General features: G+C 36.6%; 1 protein-coding gene across 2 annotated transcripts in view; it reads left to right on the forward strand.

The window, feature by feature from the left end:
* ANGPT1 (angiopoietin 1) overlaps window positions 1–19,237 on the forward strand; it is a 169,211-nt gene that overhangs the window by 85,258 nt on the left and 64,716 nt on the right. For both annotated transcript variants that reach the window (XM_054818088.1, XM_054818087.1), the window contains exon 4: window positions 4,392–4,624. In XM_054818088.1, the coding sequence (XP_054674063.1) occupies window positions 4,392–4,624 (233 nt within the window). The remainder of the gene's footprint in view (window positions 1–4,391; window positions 4,625–19,237) is intronic.

A 19,237-nucleotide genomic window follows, 5' to 3' on the forward strand; every position in this document is an offset into this window, starting at 1 on the left:
ATTTTAAAAAAGAATATTTTAATGCAGACAATGTCCATCTCTAAGATCTGGTCTATATCCTGTTCTCACCTATCTAAACTGAGGCCTCTGAAACCAAAGATTAAAAAAAAAAAAATATCTCTTAAACTGCCGTGGTCTGGAATGGATTAGTGAATAAACTACCTACCTTATAAGGCAGATTGTCTAAACCAGACTTTCCTTCCTCCCCAGAGAGCTACTAGAGTGCTTTCTATATGTTCTACTTCATCACCTTTCAAAATGACAGCAGCTTTCACTGGAAGGCGTTCTTTGACTTCTGTACGGGCCTTCTACCCTCTCCAGCGTTATCAGAGGGCTTTTTCTCAATCAGCTGAACACAGCACAGTTGCACCGAGGCACCTCACTGCCTTATACCCTGACAAAGTTAACACATCATTTTTGTGATTGAAAATAGATTGTTAGCCTTGCCAAGATTAGTAGGTTAGACATTGAACATGGTTAACCTTTAGGAAAATTGAGTTTGTTTGGGTTTGGGGGGTGTGTGTGTTTGTTTTTAATTTAATTGTCTTCTAGATAATGACTCCAAAGAGTCATTGTCCAATAGATAATATTGGTATTTATCCATGTTAACAACAACATTTATTTCTTCACAACTTCATTCTGTTCCCCAAATGCCTGATTTGTTTCCCCAAATTGAAGGCTACAATTATAAAAAACACACATACATATGTGTATGGGCATGTGTATATATATGATGCTTCCAGTAAATGATGATTTATTTTCATTGTGAGTATTGTAGTTCCCGTGATTACTTCATCTGTCTAGGTCAGTAATGTTTTCAAACATACAGGAGTTTCAAACATTTAGGAAATGGATAGGAATTTCAAATGTATAGGAAACGTATACAGTAAACTTACTGTAAAAAAATAACCAGCCATTACATCGTGCCCATAACATTTTACTGGAAAGTGTTATAAAATAATGTTATATAACAATTTCAGTCAACCTTTACAGATTGTTGGATTAATTGGTATACAGACAGTCGTCTTTGTGTTTTATTTAATATTTTATGTCAGTAATAGCCATTAATGAAAACTAGTAGAAATATTTTAACTCTGTCTTTGCAAAGCCTCTTTGAAAAATTGGGAAGATATCTTTACGAAGCACTCAGCAAAGTTATTTCTTCATGGTTTTTGTCTATTAAAATTGTCTGATGTCACAAGGAAAAAAGAACATGGTGGTCTTGCAACTATTAAAAAAAAATCTCAATGTCTTTGTAATTGGTTTCAACCTGTTTCAAGTATTTTTAATGAGATTTCTAGCACTTTTTTTTTTTAATTTAAATGAGCTATAATAAATATGAATTTAACAATACAAATGAAAAATTCTGACCACATTGGAGTCAAAGGCCATAAGAGCAACTTTTCTTATGCTGTTTAAGGATTTCTTCCTTTTGGAACAGGCCAGGGCAGAAACCCCCAATCTATGTGAAGCTTTTGCTTTTGTTCATTTTGAGCTTTGACCAAAGGTTTCTCATTGATTCTTAGTAAAACACAATGAATGTTTTTGATTTCTCCGAGGAATACAGGGAGCGGTCCTATCCTCAAGACTTATATGTTGCAGATTTATGGATATAGAAAGATCGTTGCATAAATGCATATGCACTCCTTAATATAGCTAGTTTTGCAGTTTATAATAACAGGACTTATAATCTACAAAAAACTGTAAAGGAACGAAGTGCTGTGACACTCCCATCTTTCTACCACATGTTGTTGACACACTACTCATAAATATTAGGATGTATTATTACTAAAGCTGTAAAACATCTGCTTGCTGTCTGTCTCTGTAGACACCAAAGTGGGAAGCTCTAAACATTGTCAGCTTCTTCCTTCTTGCATGACATGGCCAGTGTTGCTACAAATAAGACTGTCATCACCATGGGTTTGTTTAGTATGGTCTCAGGAAGGCTATGGTGGGAAACAAATAATGCAATGCACGAATTGTGACTGTCAAAGGCTTGCTCTTTTACATGAAATCATTCAGATATGGAAGCCATTTAGATGTGGACATGCAAATAGGATGTTGCGGAATTAGGGAGATGCCCTGTACTGTACTAGGATATGGGCAAATATAAAGGGAACTTTTTCTGTCGTTACTTACTATTTAACTATAAAGCAGTATTCTGGCTTCAAGAATGGCATCTTCTCTTACATTGGCAATACACAACACTTTCCAGTGGACTGTGAGATGTCAGACTGGCATGTGGCCACATCTAGCACCCAGTCTATGAGAGACTGTGCCCAGGGCCCACCTTGTTCCTATCCAAAGTGCATTGAGATAACATATAGTTTATCAGAAGAGTTAAAATCTAGAGTCAAAATGAGCATTTCAATAGTTTCCATGAAAAAGTGGACAGAACTGATAAAATTCACATACAACATTTTTTTTATTTTGTTGAACAGAATTTTATGACTACACCTAGTTCCATCAGAACATTTTCAACCACTTCTGCCTAACTAAATTAATTAGTCTGACCTTCTACATAACAAAGCTCAAAGACTTCCACATAAATATTCTCAAAAAAATCCATGTGTGTCTAAAGCATAAAGGCATCGTGTTTAATGTTAGAATTCAAGTGATGAAAAAAAATCAGCTACAGGTCCGATAAAGTGTTAAAATAATTTATTGTCTTTGGCTTCAAAATCCGTACTTCAGACTGAAACTTTCTGTCATCTGATTCCAGTCCACTAAATCTTGTTATGCTTTCATTACTAATTAATGAGTCTTTGAGAATGAGGTATCATGTTCCCCTTTGCATTTGCGACCCCATGAAACCGTGTTTTCCCTTCCCATCTTTCCTTTTTTTCCCCCTTTACCCAGATCCTTGTGTTTTTCACAAAACTAGTATGTTGATATTACAAAGTAAATTTTCTTCAGTATCTTTGTAACTCCCACATTTATAACATTTCAGAAAAAGAGAACTGCTGCTTGGTTTCTTTTATTTAAAAAAAAAAAAAACAACAAAACAAGTTTTCTATTACTCTAGCTTGTACAGCAAATCCAGGGCCTGAATTTAACTTTGCATTGTTGTCATTTGTAACAGCTCATATTAAGGCTCCATGATATCTAGTAGAAACAACTCCATATGGATTTTATTACATTCTTCAGTTAGGTTAAATGACCTGAAATTATGCAGGCATTTTGCCACTGATCTATTATCCAGAAGTAAAAACAAAGGTGGAGGGAGAGTGCAAATAAATAAAACCTAAGACTGACTTGAACAGGAAGCAGTTTGTTGGCAAGTTTGTAACCACCAGTTGGTTTATGGGCATGAGAAACACCTTTTTTGGCGTAAACAGTAGAATACTGAACAGAAAGTAGCAGAGGGATTGAATTAATTTCTTTATCTAATATTAATAAAGTCTTTCTGCTGAACTCCCACCAGAACATCAAAGCACTGGCTTGAAAAAGCTTCTTGTTCACTGTTGACAGATATTAGCTGTCCTTTACGTCTACAACTCCTCTATTCTTCTAGTTATAGTCTGACATGCCTTTGATCTTTGTAAATTGTACACTTCCGACTCAGGACAGAGAGGGTACTACGAAAAGAGTATTAGTCAGGAGAAAGTGTTTCCGTACATGCGTAAAATTATAAAAATTGATGTAAGCAGGTCGCATAATACAATGCCCAACAGTTTTCTGTCTGAGGAGCCTTTTGTAGAGCCAGAAAAGGTGGCGGGGGGTGAGGGGGGATATCTATGTGGACTGAAGGAAAACAAGGGAATCCTACCTTAAAATGCAAACTTCTGATTTATCTCTTTTGGAGAAACAGTATTATTCTTAATGTTAAAACAGATACCACTCATCTGGTGCACAATTCCTTTCCCAGCTTCACAGATCACATCAAACAGTACTTTTATTGTGGCTTCCATATCCCTTGATGGTATTGCATACCTCCTAATGCTTATCTTCCATTCAGTAGTAAGGCCTTTCACAAACTCTTCCTTATTTTACCCCTGGTTTTCGTCTATCATATTGACCCATTCATACTATCAATGATGTCTTCTTCAATGCCCTGCTCTTCTCCCTCCTTTGCCTAACTTAGGCTTTTCTGCCTGAACTTCTATGTACAAATGTGTAGTGGCTCATGCACTTGGATGGCTGTTACAACTAGATATGCAGTTCCATGCACTTTAAGCACTACATACAAACATCACAAAATGAAACCTTAGAGGTCAGTTGCATTTGGCTGCTTGATAGAGAAAATCAATGGGCTGAATTAGTAGATGTGACATTTTTTAGAATAAATTATTTATGTACTGAATTATATGGTGAAAAAAAAGTTCTGTTTTCTGTATTAATAAATATATCGGCTTGAAATAATATCTATTAATTATTTTATTTCATTTTAGTTTACTTGAGCACAGAATTTTAGAAATGGAAGAAAGGCATAAAGAGGAGCTGGACACTTTGAAGGAGGAAAAAGAGAACCTACAAAGCTTGGTCACACGACAAAGCTACATAATCCAGGAATTAGAGAAGCAGTTAAACAAAGCAACAAGCAATAACAGTGTCCTGCAGAAACAGCAGCTTGAATTGATGGATACAGTTCACACTCTGATCACCCTGTGTTCCAAGGAAGGAGGTAAGAAAGTAGCATTATAAAACATTTGAAGTCCTAGGAAATTTCTTCCGAAGTAAGTTCTGAATTTTTGGAAAGGCAGAACTTAATGAGCTTATTCCCAGAAAGAAAAGAACATTATAATTGAGGACAAAAGAGCTGATGAGAACCCACAGATCACATAAGGTTCAAACAATGCTGACGCCAACCCTTGTACAAACAGCAATATTTGATTTTTTTTTTAATTATTATTTAATATCATAGAGTTGTTATACCTTGGCCATAGCTGATGTAGATTATAATTCCATTGATTTCATATTAGCAATACCAGTTTGTTCCTCTGAGCATCTGTCTCCTTCTGCTGGGAGTAATCCAACCAACTTTGTAGATGCCTATGTCTAATTTACTCTAGACTTCCTTTACAATCAATGGAGATTGTACTTTTCCAATGAAGGAAAGTAACCCAGAATTTTATACATGTATATGAGTTATAATGTTGATGAACTTGGATGTAGACACTTATGGTGCTATAGACATCCAAAAGATGAATCTTCTCTTGAATGAGATTTTATTTTTAGTAAGGGATTATTATCATTAGGCACACTACAAACATAAAAGATAGAAATAATATCTTTTGAAAGAAGAGTTTGACAAAGACTCTAGGACAATTCTCCTCAAGTCTGCCTTTCTTAGTAAACAGATTTCTTACAGAATCTGAGAAAGAAATTCAGGTAGGATTTCAATTTTCAAATACTAAAGACAATGCAGAGTGTGTCTGGAAAGACATTCCTTTTATCAGAACTGGTCAAGGGAGATGGGTGAATGGAGACCACTGTAAAGGGTGGAAATGGGACACCAGAAAGAACAAATTAGTAACTACGAAAACCAAGGCAAAGTCATACAGAAGAGAAGGAGGAAGAAGTGTAAGGAAGAATATAAGATAAAAGTCATATGCTAAGAATAATAGCTAAAAGGTGATTAACAGCTCTGCCTGGTGTGGCATGCGGAGGGTTAAAAATACTGGGAGAAAGAAAGTTGAGGAAAGAAAATAATATCCATCTGGGAAGAAGACATCAAAACCCTTCTGAGAGAGGATACAGGCTAAACTTAGGGAGAAACTGTAGATGTGAGAGTTGTGCTAGTCGTTCAGTGAGCGTGGAAGCGTGGATGGTTAACCGTGCAAGGTTAAGTACTAGCAGTCCAAAGAGCCTAGCATATATGCTCATTGTAATTCTATAGCTCTAAGTGCCGTAAATCATCTAAAAAGCAAAAAGCAAAAGAACCCAACCAAAAACCCCAAACAACAACCCCTTCCCTCCAATCGAAACCTTGTTACCTGCACTGTTATTCATTACTCTGTTTAAGAAGCAGAAGGACATATTGGATCATTCAAACTATTCAGCTCAAGGCGGTGTGGGTTTGCTCTCTACTATATATTCCCATGCAGCTTGTGTGGCTTAAATCTGAACTGCTCCAGTGACGAGGATTACATCTCTTCCTTTGGAAGTGTTACATGCTCAGGCTTGTGTTGCTAGAATTTTTTTTTAAAAAACCATTTTTTTCCCTCTCATGTTCATTCTAAATGTTCCCTTCTGCTTACTCTGTTATACAGTTCCTCAGTATTTTGAATTAAATAACATCCTTTATAGTAGGCTGTTCTCATATCAGTAGAGAAACATTGTGATGCAATGCAAATCCTTTATTATGTTTTATGGTCTTTTGGCAAAGAAACCTGGCAAAGCTGTGTTCAGAGTGTTCTAATAGAGCTCAGGAGTACTTTAAAATTAATGTAAAAATGAAAGATATATTATTCTCATACAGAGATATGCTGCAAGTTCTTTTTAAGGTTAGAAACAGATTTTCTAATAATTTTGAATTTGATTCAAAGAAAAAAAACCCAGACAAACCAGCATTTTTCCTAAACTTAGTTTCCTCAGATGCTTCTTACGAAAACTTTGAGTGAGAACTACGGAAGTGGATGTTTAAAATTGGGCTCCTGGGTAAAAATTCAGGTGCCTGAAAACCTGAATTTTCAGCATTTTTTTTTTACTTCTGAGGAACTGTGGAAGCAAAAGATGCTCAGCACAGTTAAATGCCTAAAAATAATTTTAATAGCCTAACTCAAACCCTTGATTTTGGACTCCTTTACCTTTTGTGTATTAACATGTTCAGAATTTTCCTTGGATACCTTTTTTATTTAAAGAGAATAATTTAAAGAGAAATAATTGCAGAAATGTTTCCACTTACTGTCTGTTTAAGTCTAACTGATGAACATTTTTGGTAAGTACATTCACAGCTGAAAAAGGAGCCAGACCGCTTAAGTTAAAATAATAATATTATCCTGGAGCACAAGACCACTCTAATGAAGGCTGAATACTAAAGCATTTGGTTGTACCAAAAATTAATACCAGCTTCAGTCTGTGCAAATATATGTTGAAGATGGAAAAGTATGCGTGCTGGGAAATACAACTGGAGCTACTCTAAATTCACGCAAAAATATGAAGTTTAGATAGTCTTAACACAAGTCTGTATATGTGCACTAATATTCAAAACATAAAATATGCTGTGAGAACTGGTGTTTATTGGGAGATAGAGAATAACAAAATGTGATACATAAATCAGTGACACCCCTTTTGTCTTATACTTTGGTAAATCTCAGTCATCTAATTTCATAAGGGATATAGCAGAAATGGAAATGGTCCAGAAAAGAATTGGACAATGGAAATAATTAGAAACCTGGAACTATTTCAATATGAGGAGAGAGAGCTGTAACATGCAGAACTATTAGATGAGAAAGAAGATATGTGGGATGGTGTTATGGAAGTCTACAAAATAATTAATGGTAGGGAGAAAAGGAAGAGCCAGTAACATTGAGAAATATTTTCAATAAAAGATAGCATGTGATTAAGAAAATAAAGATTGCTAGATATCATTGAGATTGATAAAGATTTTTAAATTATTAGAAAACTGAAGAGCTAGCAAAGGATGGGTCACCTTAAAAACTTCAGGCTTTTAACTAGGGATACTCATCTTTGAAAGGAAGCACAACTAAGAGAAGCACCAAGGCTAGAAGGCCAGATTGTCAAAGATGAGTAACTTCCTAAGGGTGAACACAGGAGTTGAGAGATATTGCAAAGTATGTCTAAACCCTGTGGTATTTTGAGAATGGCTTTAAGTACCTGTGTTGGATTTTCAATCATACATTAAAAATGGATATAAAAAGTGGATATATTTATATTATATGTATGTGTGTACATTTTAAAAGCTATTGTCAGTACCAAGAAACCTAAAAATCTCCCCCAAGATAAGTCACAGACAGGACAATTATATTCTTCCTTGCAAAAGTCATAGTGATCAGGCTTTTCCAATTTGTGAAACTGAAATTAGTAATTTTAAAACTATTTAAAATAATAATAATACAGCTAAACAACTTAATTTGAAAACAAGATGGTAATAGCTGGGGTTTTTTTATTACAAGACATGAGATAAATTTCCTCCAGTAATGACATAATCTTATCAGAAGATTTATTTTTAGATTAATTTAAATAGGTTGGGAAACTTTCAGATGTTTGCCTTGTAGGAGCCTGTGAATAATGTAGCTGAACAGCGCAGAGATACAGGGCGGAACGGAAACTGCTTTTGTTTAGTTTTATAGTCTGAGAAGCTTAGCTAACATTGATGCTGGTACTGGATGAGAACCCTAAGAAATCTGCTTTGGTACTTCTACCATGGCTAGACAAACTTTAGGAGAATTTCTGAAGGATATAAAGGCAAATAAGGAAGAGAGGAAAAAAGTAAAAGCCACACTAAGGATAAATTTTTAAAGTGTATATGGCCATAAATACAAAATCCAGATCCCACTTTCAGTGTCAGTTTTGGTACGGACCGGTTTTGGGATGGGGGCCACCTGTAAGACTTGGAATTGTTTGTGAACTTGATTTCCAAAATACCACCCACCTCTGTCCCACTGTGAGCGATTCTAGGATTTCAGTTGCGTGTAATCCTTAAAATAGACACTCTAATAGCTCATAAAGCCTACAGAGAGTCAGACATACGCAGGATATTAGGGGGACTCACATGTCTCCATTTTGGCCTCTGTCTGTGGCTAAATAGATTTGTCACATTGTTTATGTATTTTTTAGCCAGGGGCAACACTCTTGGCAGCGGCTGACGATAAATTTCTAAAATAGAATTTCTAAAAAAGCAGCACTTTCACACACTAGCCTTCCAATTGAAATGATTGTTTAGTATGGTGAAAATTTGAAGTAACTTTTTAAAGATTAAGTAATCTTTAAATACCTGAAACTTACTTTTCCCCAACAAAAGACAGAGAAATAGAAAGATTGAGCTGAAGGCTTAATTAATCACCATTGAGATATTGCATGACTATCTCCAAGAGTGTAGAAGACCTTCACCTGTAGAAGATAAAAGCTGGATAGAGTTCACATCATTCATTGCAAAGGTCATCAAAGATTTTGTGATTTTTTTTTTTTCATTAAACTGTTCATTCCTCATACTACTTTCAATATAATTTGTCTGCAGATAGATAAAGTATTTTGGGACACTGCTGTAACTGTCAAACAATAAAACTGTAACACAGTAAATAGTTTAGTGACAGACTTCCTAAGCTTTCACATCAGAAAAATTACTTATGAAAAGGATATGTAGTGCTGAGTCACACAAATACTACTCAGAAAAATACAAGGAATATGCTACAAATTATGTTAAGCAGTAGATAATATCATCATCAAAGTAGTGTATACAAGCTCAAACCAGGTAATTCAACATATTCATCAATGACCTGGATGAGGGGACAGAGTGTACCCTCAGCAAATTTGCTGATGATGCAAAACTGGGAGGAGTGGCCGACACACCAGAAGGCTGCCCTGCCATTCAGCAAGACCTGGACAGCCTAGAGAGTTGGGTGGAGAGAAATCAAATGAAATTCAACAAGGGCAAGTGTAGGGTCCTGCACCTAGGGAGGAATAAGCCCATGCACCAGTACAGGTTAGGGGTTGACCTACTGGGAAGCAGCTCTGCGGAGAAGGACCTGGGAGTCCTGGTGGACAGTAAGGTCTCCATGAGCCAGCAGTGTGCCCTCGTGGCCAAGAAGGCCAATGGTATCCTGGGGTGCATTAAGAAGAGTGTAGCCAGGTTATCCTCTCCTTCTACTCTGCCCTGGTGAGGCCACATCTGGAGCTCTGTGTCCAGTTCTGGGCTCCCCAGTTTAAGAAAGACAGGCAACTACTGGAGAGAGTCCAGCAGAGGGCTACAAAGATGATGAGGGGACTGGGGCATCTCTCTTATGAGGAAAGGCTGAGAGCGCTGGGTCTGTTTGTCCTCGAGAAGAGGCTGAGAGGGGATCTGATCAACACTTATAAATATCTAAAGGGTGGATGGTCAGGAGGATGGGGCCAGAGTCTTTTCAGTGGTACCCAGTGACAGGACAAGGGGCAACAGGCACCAACTGGAACCCGGGAAGTTTCATCTGAACATGAGGAAAAAGGTCTTTACTTTGAGGGTGACAGGGCACTGGCACAGGCTGCCCAGAGAGGCTGTGGAGTCTCCTTCTCGGGAGATACTCAAAACCATTCTGGACGTGGTCCTGTGCAACTTGTTCTAGGTGATCCTGCTTTAGCAGGGAGGTTGGATGAGATGACCTCCAAAGGTCCCTTCCAACCCCTACCAATCTGTAATTCTGTAATTCAGAAATTGTATTGGTCCAGTGGGAAATTGTGTTCCAAGCCAAACGTCACAAAATATGCCTAGTCAAAAGTCACATATATTTTCAAATACATTGTCCTTTTTTATTTACAATAGAAGAAAATAGATCTGGAGTGCCTATTGTGTTAACATTAATTTAGGATAGCTGCCCAAGTACTCCTACCCACAGGATGAGGGAATGTAAAAATTCAATGGGAAAGTATATTTAACCATAAACTTATTTTCCTTTTCCTGTTATGTTGTCTGTCAGACTGTATAAAGCATACCTTGTTAAAATGTTTGGTCTAAACATGCATACTTCAGAGAACTAATGGAAAAGTAGAGAACGTTTTGTCATAAATGTCTGGTTTTGTGACCTCCTAGTAAGAGAGAAATGAAGCATTATCTTCCTCTTGAACGCTGACAAGAAGCTAAGCTTTATTCTCAAAATAATACACATATATGCTAGGAATTTACCTCCCCAGGAGTGCCTACTGAGTTCATGAAGTACATAACATGGTTAGTGGGTCTGGCATTTCTGAAAAGGTACAAATCTCCTGGGTTATGGGTAGTTTTCATATTTTAGAAAATGATGCAGGAAAAGTAAGTATGTCCAAAAGTTTATTTGAATGGAATCCATGCTTTGAAAAGGCATAGCAATTAATTTTTTCAAAACATTAAACTTTAAGTAGTCTATTCCACTTCTTAGACCACAGTTGTTATGATGTTAAAGTTTATGTTGAAGTGAAGAGAGTCAGAATAGAATGAGAACTTCAAAGAAATGACCCGAAGGTTACGGGCACAGGAGAAACTCCATTGACATAAGCAGCATTACCCCAGCAGAGATGCTAGCCTACTTCATTAGAAAGACTTCAAAGACACCTTACATAATACAAGCTAGTATTTTAAAAAAAAAAAAAAAATCCCAGTGGGAGTCCCAGGATAGAATAACAGATTCAGGTGTTCTGAAAGGTAATTTTAAATCTTAATGTTTGGACTGTGGTCAGCAAGACAAATTTTCTATATTATATTGATTCAGCCATATATTGGAATACAGTAATGAGAATATTTAAATCATATATTTTAGACAGCAGTGTAGAAGAGTAAGGTTGTACGATACAGTTCTTGGTAACTTTTCTTCTGTACATGGAAAGAATAATATTGGTATTCATTTGAGATATATTTTGAGGTGACAGCACGTTTTATCTGGTACCATTTCCCTAACAATATCTTTTCATTCCTTAAGCACTTGCCTCCTGTTTGTACTTCACCCTTGACATTGCTAAGGTTTTTTTCAACAAGATAAGACATAACTAGTGAGGCAGAAACCTAGAGTATAGCATATCAGTCACTTCATTATTTTTCTTCTGAAGCATAGAAGCAAACAAAATAAGATTTTTCATAGATGCACCTAAGTTTCTGACCAGCTTTGGCTTCAAGGTGGATCTGGAGGTGGAGGTGGATCAGGAGTGTGTTTGAAACATGGTTATAAGAAAAGAATGCATGAATAAAGTGACAGACATTTTTTTCTTATACCTGAAATTGTATTTTTGTTACCAGTCTGTTATAACATACTGCAATGTAACAACAAAACTTGATGCTTTTCATCTATGAATTGAATTTTTTGTATTAAGGTTATTTTTCTTAATATTGATTAAGAATTAATTGAAAGACAAAGTTGGAGTGACCACACTAGAGCTTTAAACAAAACCTCATTTAATGCACTGAAGCCATCTGGTGTTCCACACTTATCTTACTCTGTCATGAAGTCCTACTTTAATCCCTAAAGACGTCAAAGTGAATAGCTTCAGCTAAGGTTGGCAGCATGTGTCTTCGAGAGCACAGAAAACATCCATTTCCTCAGTTTCTCTCTACTTACTCCTACTTTAGAGATTTTTATGAGCAAGTGGTTTCATTTTTTTAAGACATCCTAAAGCAATAACAGAAATCAGTTTAAAAAGAAATCAGAAGATCTCTTACCAGAAAATGTCCACCCGCAATTCACAATGCTATTATAAAGATGTATTCCACCTTTTCATCTGCCTTTATTTATATTTTGAAAGCTGGGGAAATATTGAATCTTAATTTTGCACTTAGTGTCATGGAAGAGGAGTCCCCTTACCCTTACTGTAGCTGGATCCAACTGAGCACATGGACCCACTGAGGTGGAAAGCGCTACAGGTCTGCAGTCAGAGGCCACGTTGTCTTTGTACAGTTGTGTAGATGTTCAGCTAAACATATACATCAGTACCAACTTTACTTTGTGTTTCTTGTCTTTTCTGTTCAGGTCCCATAATTTCCCTGCTTCCCTTGGAGACTTTCTGTATTGAAATGCATTTTTCAGAGTTGCTTTGAAAGCTCAAGTAAGAGTTTTTGGGAGTCAGCCCCACCTTACTCACCTTTGTAGTGGAGATGCAGAGTCCTGGTCTGGACTTCTCTTAGAGTCAACAAACGCACTTTTATCAAGTGACTTGTCTTAGGATGAGGTAAATTGCATCTGCAAGTACCTTTTTTCTCCATATTATCTGTTAAAGGGTGATGATATTAGTGCTGCTATTTATATGATCAGCGTCTACATTGGGACAGACTAATTTTATATTCTTGTTTTCTAAAACAAATAAATAATAATATTAATTCCAAATAATCATGATTTAAAAATAAAAGTATTTTCATATCCTGCTCAGGCAAGGATACCTTAATTTCCAAGTTATGCTGTATAATAAAATGCAACAAAGTGTATTAGGTAGGTTCAAGCCAGGCTGTAGTTTAATAGAGAATTCAGTACTGAAATAAGTCTGAATGTGCAGTATTTGAAATTTATGTCAGTGGGAAAACACTTAAACTCTTCAAAACAGAATTGAGGATTCCCATATTTTATCTCTATTAACTTGTTGATGGTCACAGCAGGAGTACTGAAAAATTAATATTTCAAGTACAGATTTTACATTTAAATTCTTGATTGTTAGTATTGAAATCAATTACCCATCCTCATTCCTACAGTATATGTCAGTGCCAAATCCCTTTTCACTCTGCTTTGTGAAAATGGTATTATTCACTCACACAAAGATGTTACAGGGGATATCAGCATATATAAAATAACTAATGACACTGTTGGTGTCACCCAAATGGCTTGTTAGTGAAAAATTTCTTTGTATGCATACCATTCTTCAGCTGGAAACACTAAATGCACATTAGGGTGCCTGTGTGGAAAAATATAAATCAATTAAAGAAATATGGACTCTAGAAATATTAAACAAAGCCAGTGGCTTAATCTCTCTTGTAGCAGTTTGTGAAAGACTTCTTTAGTTCTCATCTCTCAGTGAATGGCTGGTTACTCACAAAATTGCTGTCTCAAGCAGAAACTCATTACCAACTATATTGCAGCTGGATAATTAAGTGTCTTTATCTCTTTGTAAATGGACCATAAGGCATTCTATTTCAACTCGCTAATGAGGGCCACTTTATGGTATTCCTAAGTGATGTCTTTCAAATGCACAGTGAATCGAAGTATTATTGTTGTTACCAGTCACTAAGGCTGGATTTATTGGGAAACAAACTTGATAACTGTTGATAATTTATTAGGTAGTAAATAATTATGCCCTGGAGAGGGTGAAAGCTCACTACGTTAACATTGTTTTCCAAGACTGAGTCAATTCCTGCAGCACTACAGGAGGGAAATTCTGCTTTAAATGATTTATTTAATAAGTAGTTGGATGGCTTGAGTGCCTTTGCTATGCAATTGTTTGCCTTTCTTACTTCTGATTCTTAGAGGGTGTGTGAGAGGGAAAAGTAATATTCTGTTAGCTGCTAAAACATTTATGTAAATGTTAATGCGAGGCATCTAATTGGCTACACCTTTTCTCTTTCCTCCCTACCTTAAAAATATGGATCCGAAGTTCTTGTATGTAATGAACCTTAGTGTTCCTAATGAATCTGAGACTGGACTAGTTCCTAAGCTGGTAGAATTGTCATCGCCGTACTAACTGTATTTCAGCATGGCCTGGTAGTTGTGCTGGATTGTACTTAAGAGAGGTTTCCACATCCATTCAGGCCTCTCACATGCAGTAAGTGGTATGTGTGCAGCCACGAAGGGCCAGGGGTTGATGGCAAAGGGGCTATTTTTGCTTTTGTCGTTACTCCTTGGAAACAAAATCCTTCAACTTCTCCATCCAGTCTAGTGATTGTAGGGTCACAGGATGAATCAGATCATTGAGTTTCTCCAGTGGAATAATAAACTTGTATAACAAACAAAGAAACAAAACAACAACAAAACAACCAAAAACCTCAAGCCGGCCTCCCCCCTTCCCCCCACCCCCATCAAACCACTTTCTGACAGATCTCCTAGTAGCTGATTCATTCTGTGGCTATGGAGACAGTCTGCAACTGACAGAAATGGGAAGACCAGCACTGCTCCTTTAAGTGACACCCTGCCATTGCATTGGGTTTTGGGTTATGACTGAGTGCTCCTTTAGACATATATATATATATTTATTTATACTGCCATAATCTCTGAACATTTAAATGAAGGCCATCATTTTCCATTATAAGCATTCAGCAGCTGAGTGTGCCTGAGGAAGGAATTCTGGAGTTCTGTTTTCTCCCACCTTCTAAACTACCTATGTAAGTTCAAGGTAAGCTCCCAAGGACATCTTGAATGAAAGACACAGGAGGTGCTACTTGCTTATTAATGTTTGAAATAAAAATTGTACTTTATAAATTTTTACAAAGGAACAGAAAGTAAATCAGAAAAAATGTACCACTATAATTCATTATGTGCTCCAATACTGTATAAAATATTGGATGCCACAACTCAAAAAAAAAAAAAAAAACTAAAACAAAAAAAGATGGAAAAAGCTACAAAGACAGATGATCAAAGATGTGAAATAGCATTCATTAAGTATTTCAGAGATACTTCAGGCAGTGCAAAAGATAATACAAGGAGAATGCAGTAGAAATTGTAAGTGGCTTGTAGAACATGGATGAAGAATTACTAACACTTTCAGCCAAGAATGAAGGGTCACCAGCTGAAATATACTGGTTATAAGCTAACAATGGGATAGTGTTTTTCACATGGTATGTGTATGGATTTCCTTGGTATGGGACACTCTGAATGATTAAAATTCACGTGGCTTCAAAAAAGCTACTGGAGAAATTCATGGAAGAAAATTCTTTCAAAGCCTATTAAATATAAAGATATTACATCTGGCAGAGGATGAACCTGTGTTATAAATTCCTGGATGTGTTTGCCTGCCCTTATGCAGTTCTCCAGTCATCTGCTTTGGACATCTGTTCCTACTGAAGACTCTTTTGGACCAGGTGTTAGCCAGCCCTTGCAAAACCTTAGAGTCCTCCTGGGGAGGGAAAGGTCTAAAGGAAAAAGAAAATAAAGAGAAAATAAGTAATTATGAGCGTGCAAGCAAAGAAGAAAACAGAAGATCAGTGAGGGTTAAAAGATCAAGTCTGGTGAGGAAGCCCAATGACTTGTAGGGCCCCTGATGCTGGAAATGCTGGAGATGGGACACTGGAGAGGCTGGAGCTGCAAGGTAACCTGGTATAGCCACTCTCATAACTTAATTTGGGATTAATGGGAGCTTTGACAATAAAGTTTTATAAACTAGAATCTGAAAATTTGTAATCTATAAACTTGATTATGGAGTAATAGTTCCCAGAACATAAATATTTTATTCCTGAAATGAACTTTTTTTTTTCCAGTTTGCCTTTGGCCAGCTCTTTTTGTCAGATTCACTTTGTTCTCAAGTGTAGGTTGGTGTGTGCAAGACTAGACCACTGAAACAGCAGACTATACCTCTGGCTGTAAGTCAGCAAAAACTGAGTGGCTGTAACTCTTTGCATATTTTTCCTCCTCAAAACAAAAATAATCTTCACCCTTTCTATGTCAGATCTGTTTGTGGTTCCTGCTGCTAAGTCTGGGAACACGTATACATGTGTGGGCCATGTTCCAGGACTCCTCACTGGGGATATTTGACTGACATCCTTTTGATAACATTAGTAAACTGTTCCTGATTTGATTCTTTGCAAGCCAGGTGCTATTTGCCATCATAACTGGAACTGTGGTGGTGCACAGCAGCTGCACCGAAATGGCTGGGAAAGAAGTCAGAGATACAGGGTCTCTTATAGAAATGTAGGATTCCCCATCACGTGTCTGGCACCATGACAAGACCAAGGCAAAATTTATATGCAGTCTGGATCTAGACAGAAACTGCCGTTTGGTAGTCCTTGAATGACCCTGTCCTGGAATGCTACAGCTGTAGGTAAAAACTGTCAATTTACAACCTTCTTCTTTTTGATTTTTTAGAAGCTGTTCATGTGGGGACAAAAATTTTCACCTCAGATGCTTTTGATAGAGGGGATAAAATTTAGGTCAATTATATTTGCCAATAAGATATGGAGAGACACTTTTTCTTCCTGGCTTCAAAAGCATGAAGAATTTTTTTAAGTGTCTTTTGGTATGTATAGTGATTATTAAATCCTGTAAGAAAATTAGATTCATATAAATAAAACATTAAAATAATGAAAATATAATAATTCACTAAGACACTACAGAAATCTCTGCATATCTGCCACTATCATACAAAAAACCTAACAGCTGCCTTTCATTTGCTGGCAGTATCAGGAAAGGACATAAGACTCTAGTGATTAACTCAGTCTTAACTGAATTCAGAAATATGGCAGTTCAGATCTTAAATATTTTAGTAAATATTAATGTGATTTTATTGATTCAGTCAACATAATGAACTGCAGTTCAACATTCTTTATTGCTTACAGACAAACTGCACTATTCATTCACCAAATATCTGACAGGGACTTGAAAAGCAACGAAATAACCACTTCATTTTCTCAAAAACAATCAGAAATCTCAGGTTAAAAAAAAAAAGTATATTATTTTTTAAATATTTTTTCTAGTAGAGATGAGATTAGATAGTTTTCATACAGCTGGGAAAAAAGATAGATAATGTATGTTTTAAATTTCATATTCCTAGAGGAGAACTTTAGATTACTAAATATTTTAGAAGCTATTTATTTATTTATTCTATTTCTTTAGACCCAAGCAGAAAAGCAGGCAACCTTCATTTGTAATAGCTGTTAGGAACTAGTAAACTCATTTACTATTGACTTATTTTCATGACTGATAGCAGAAAAATAATCTCACCCTACAGAGAGACACACACAACTAACAGTTAGGTAAGGGATTTCCCTGGCTATTGTTTTGGGAAGAGGCCTTACATGTCTGAGCTCTCTCACTTGCAGGCTCCAGTAACCCTTTCTAAGAGGACTGAAGAGGCTACAACCTCAGGTGCCGATCCCAGCTTTCTGGTGAAGGTTCATACCCTGCTAGTAGGAGCAGCAGAACAGCTGCTCAGCCCTGGCAGTTCACAGCTTCTAGGTTAGCAGAAACCTCATTGATTTGGGTTCCTGTTCCTCCACAAGGCCATGGAGCAGTGACGCTGCCAGGGCTGTTGCCTCTACATGGGAGCAGCCATCTGATAGAGCTCTGGGCAGTTATGGATGGTACCTGCTGTATTGCCTGGACACAAAAGTTCATCCAGGGCATCAGGGAAAATTAACAGCTGAAAGATTGATAACTGAAAGAAGTAATTCATCTAGTAGGGAAACAGAAGTAGCATAGCCCAGTGAGAAAGTTCTTGAGCTAAAAATTAACTAAAAGACTTTTGGAAGTGCAATGAAGGAAGAACTTATTTCTCTTGTTAATTCTCTTGTTCAGGAAAGCAGGATTTTCCACATAGGCATCATTGCTTCAAAGGAGCATGACTTCATCACCAGTTTATTCATCCAGAAAAGCCAATCAAAAAGACCTCCTCCAGGGGTCCAAATTTTGGCTAAGTATTCAGGTTTAAAAAATGATAATATTAGCTTGACATAGACTTCTCTTTTTCTTCAGGTACATAAAGTTTTGGAATAAGCATTGTATTTGAAAATAGCTAAACTAACATTAGAAATCTGTGTAAAGTCAATTAAGATCTTGAAGCTGAATAAGGAAATGTAATGGCTATATATTTTGGTTTAGAACTAACTTTCTTTGAGCCTTATTACTTTTTAAAAAAATTATTTACGCATCTACCATATGTGAGCCAATGCATCATTCAGGAACTTCACTTGATGTCTAAAGGATTCAAGGTCTATGTAATGTTATAGAAAAAACAGTCTGAAGCTATGGTAGGTAAAAGTGGTTTGGAAATTGTATGGAATATTAAGTTAGAAAAACAACAGCAAACCTTAGAAAAAACATATTTTACCCTAAAAGAAAATTACCAGTAACATTCCTGAGTATGAATTTTCTGATAACTTTGGGCTGTTCTTGCAAATGACAGTCTGATGTATCAAGAAGAACTGAACCTACTGCTGGTCATGCTTAATATACTGTGCTGCAATCTGTAATAGTTCAGCTCCTTCAAAAGGAGCTGAGCTTTCCTTCCAAGGGGAGCACCAACTCCTGAGAGAGGGATGAGAGGCACCCAAGGAAAGCTATCTTCTCCTGGCTACAGTGGTTCACTGAATAAAACCCACTGCTGCATAAGAAGGGTATTGGGTTGCTTAGTGTATAGGAAAACACATCTTCTGTCTGTGATCTCAGGTATTTCAGCTGTCTGATACTGAGAGGAAGGAAGAAGGAACTGGACATATCTATGGCATCTATCTGCCCTTGTCACCTTCATCTCTGACAAGCAGTTTTATTGTGGTTTTTATAGTCTTTAAGCATGAGGAAAAAATTTATTTTTAAGTATGCTTCCTAGAGATCCATCTCCTTAGAAAATTATTTTCAAATCTTATACTAATTACTCAGAAATTAAAATCTCACCTTGTTTAAAATTTAGATAATACCTTTAGGAGTTACTCGTGATTTTTTTGTCTAACTTTCAGTTAAAAGGAACCAAATTCAAATTTTCTTGATTG

The sequence above is a fragment of the Grus americana genome, chromosome 2 (genome assembly GCF_028858705.1).
Source record: "Grus americana isolate bGruAme1 chromosome 2, bGruAme1.mat, whole genome shotgun sequence".
Lineage (NCBI taxonomy): Eukaryota > Metazoa > Chordata > Aves > Gruiformes > Gruidae > Grus > Grus americana.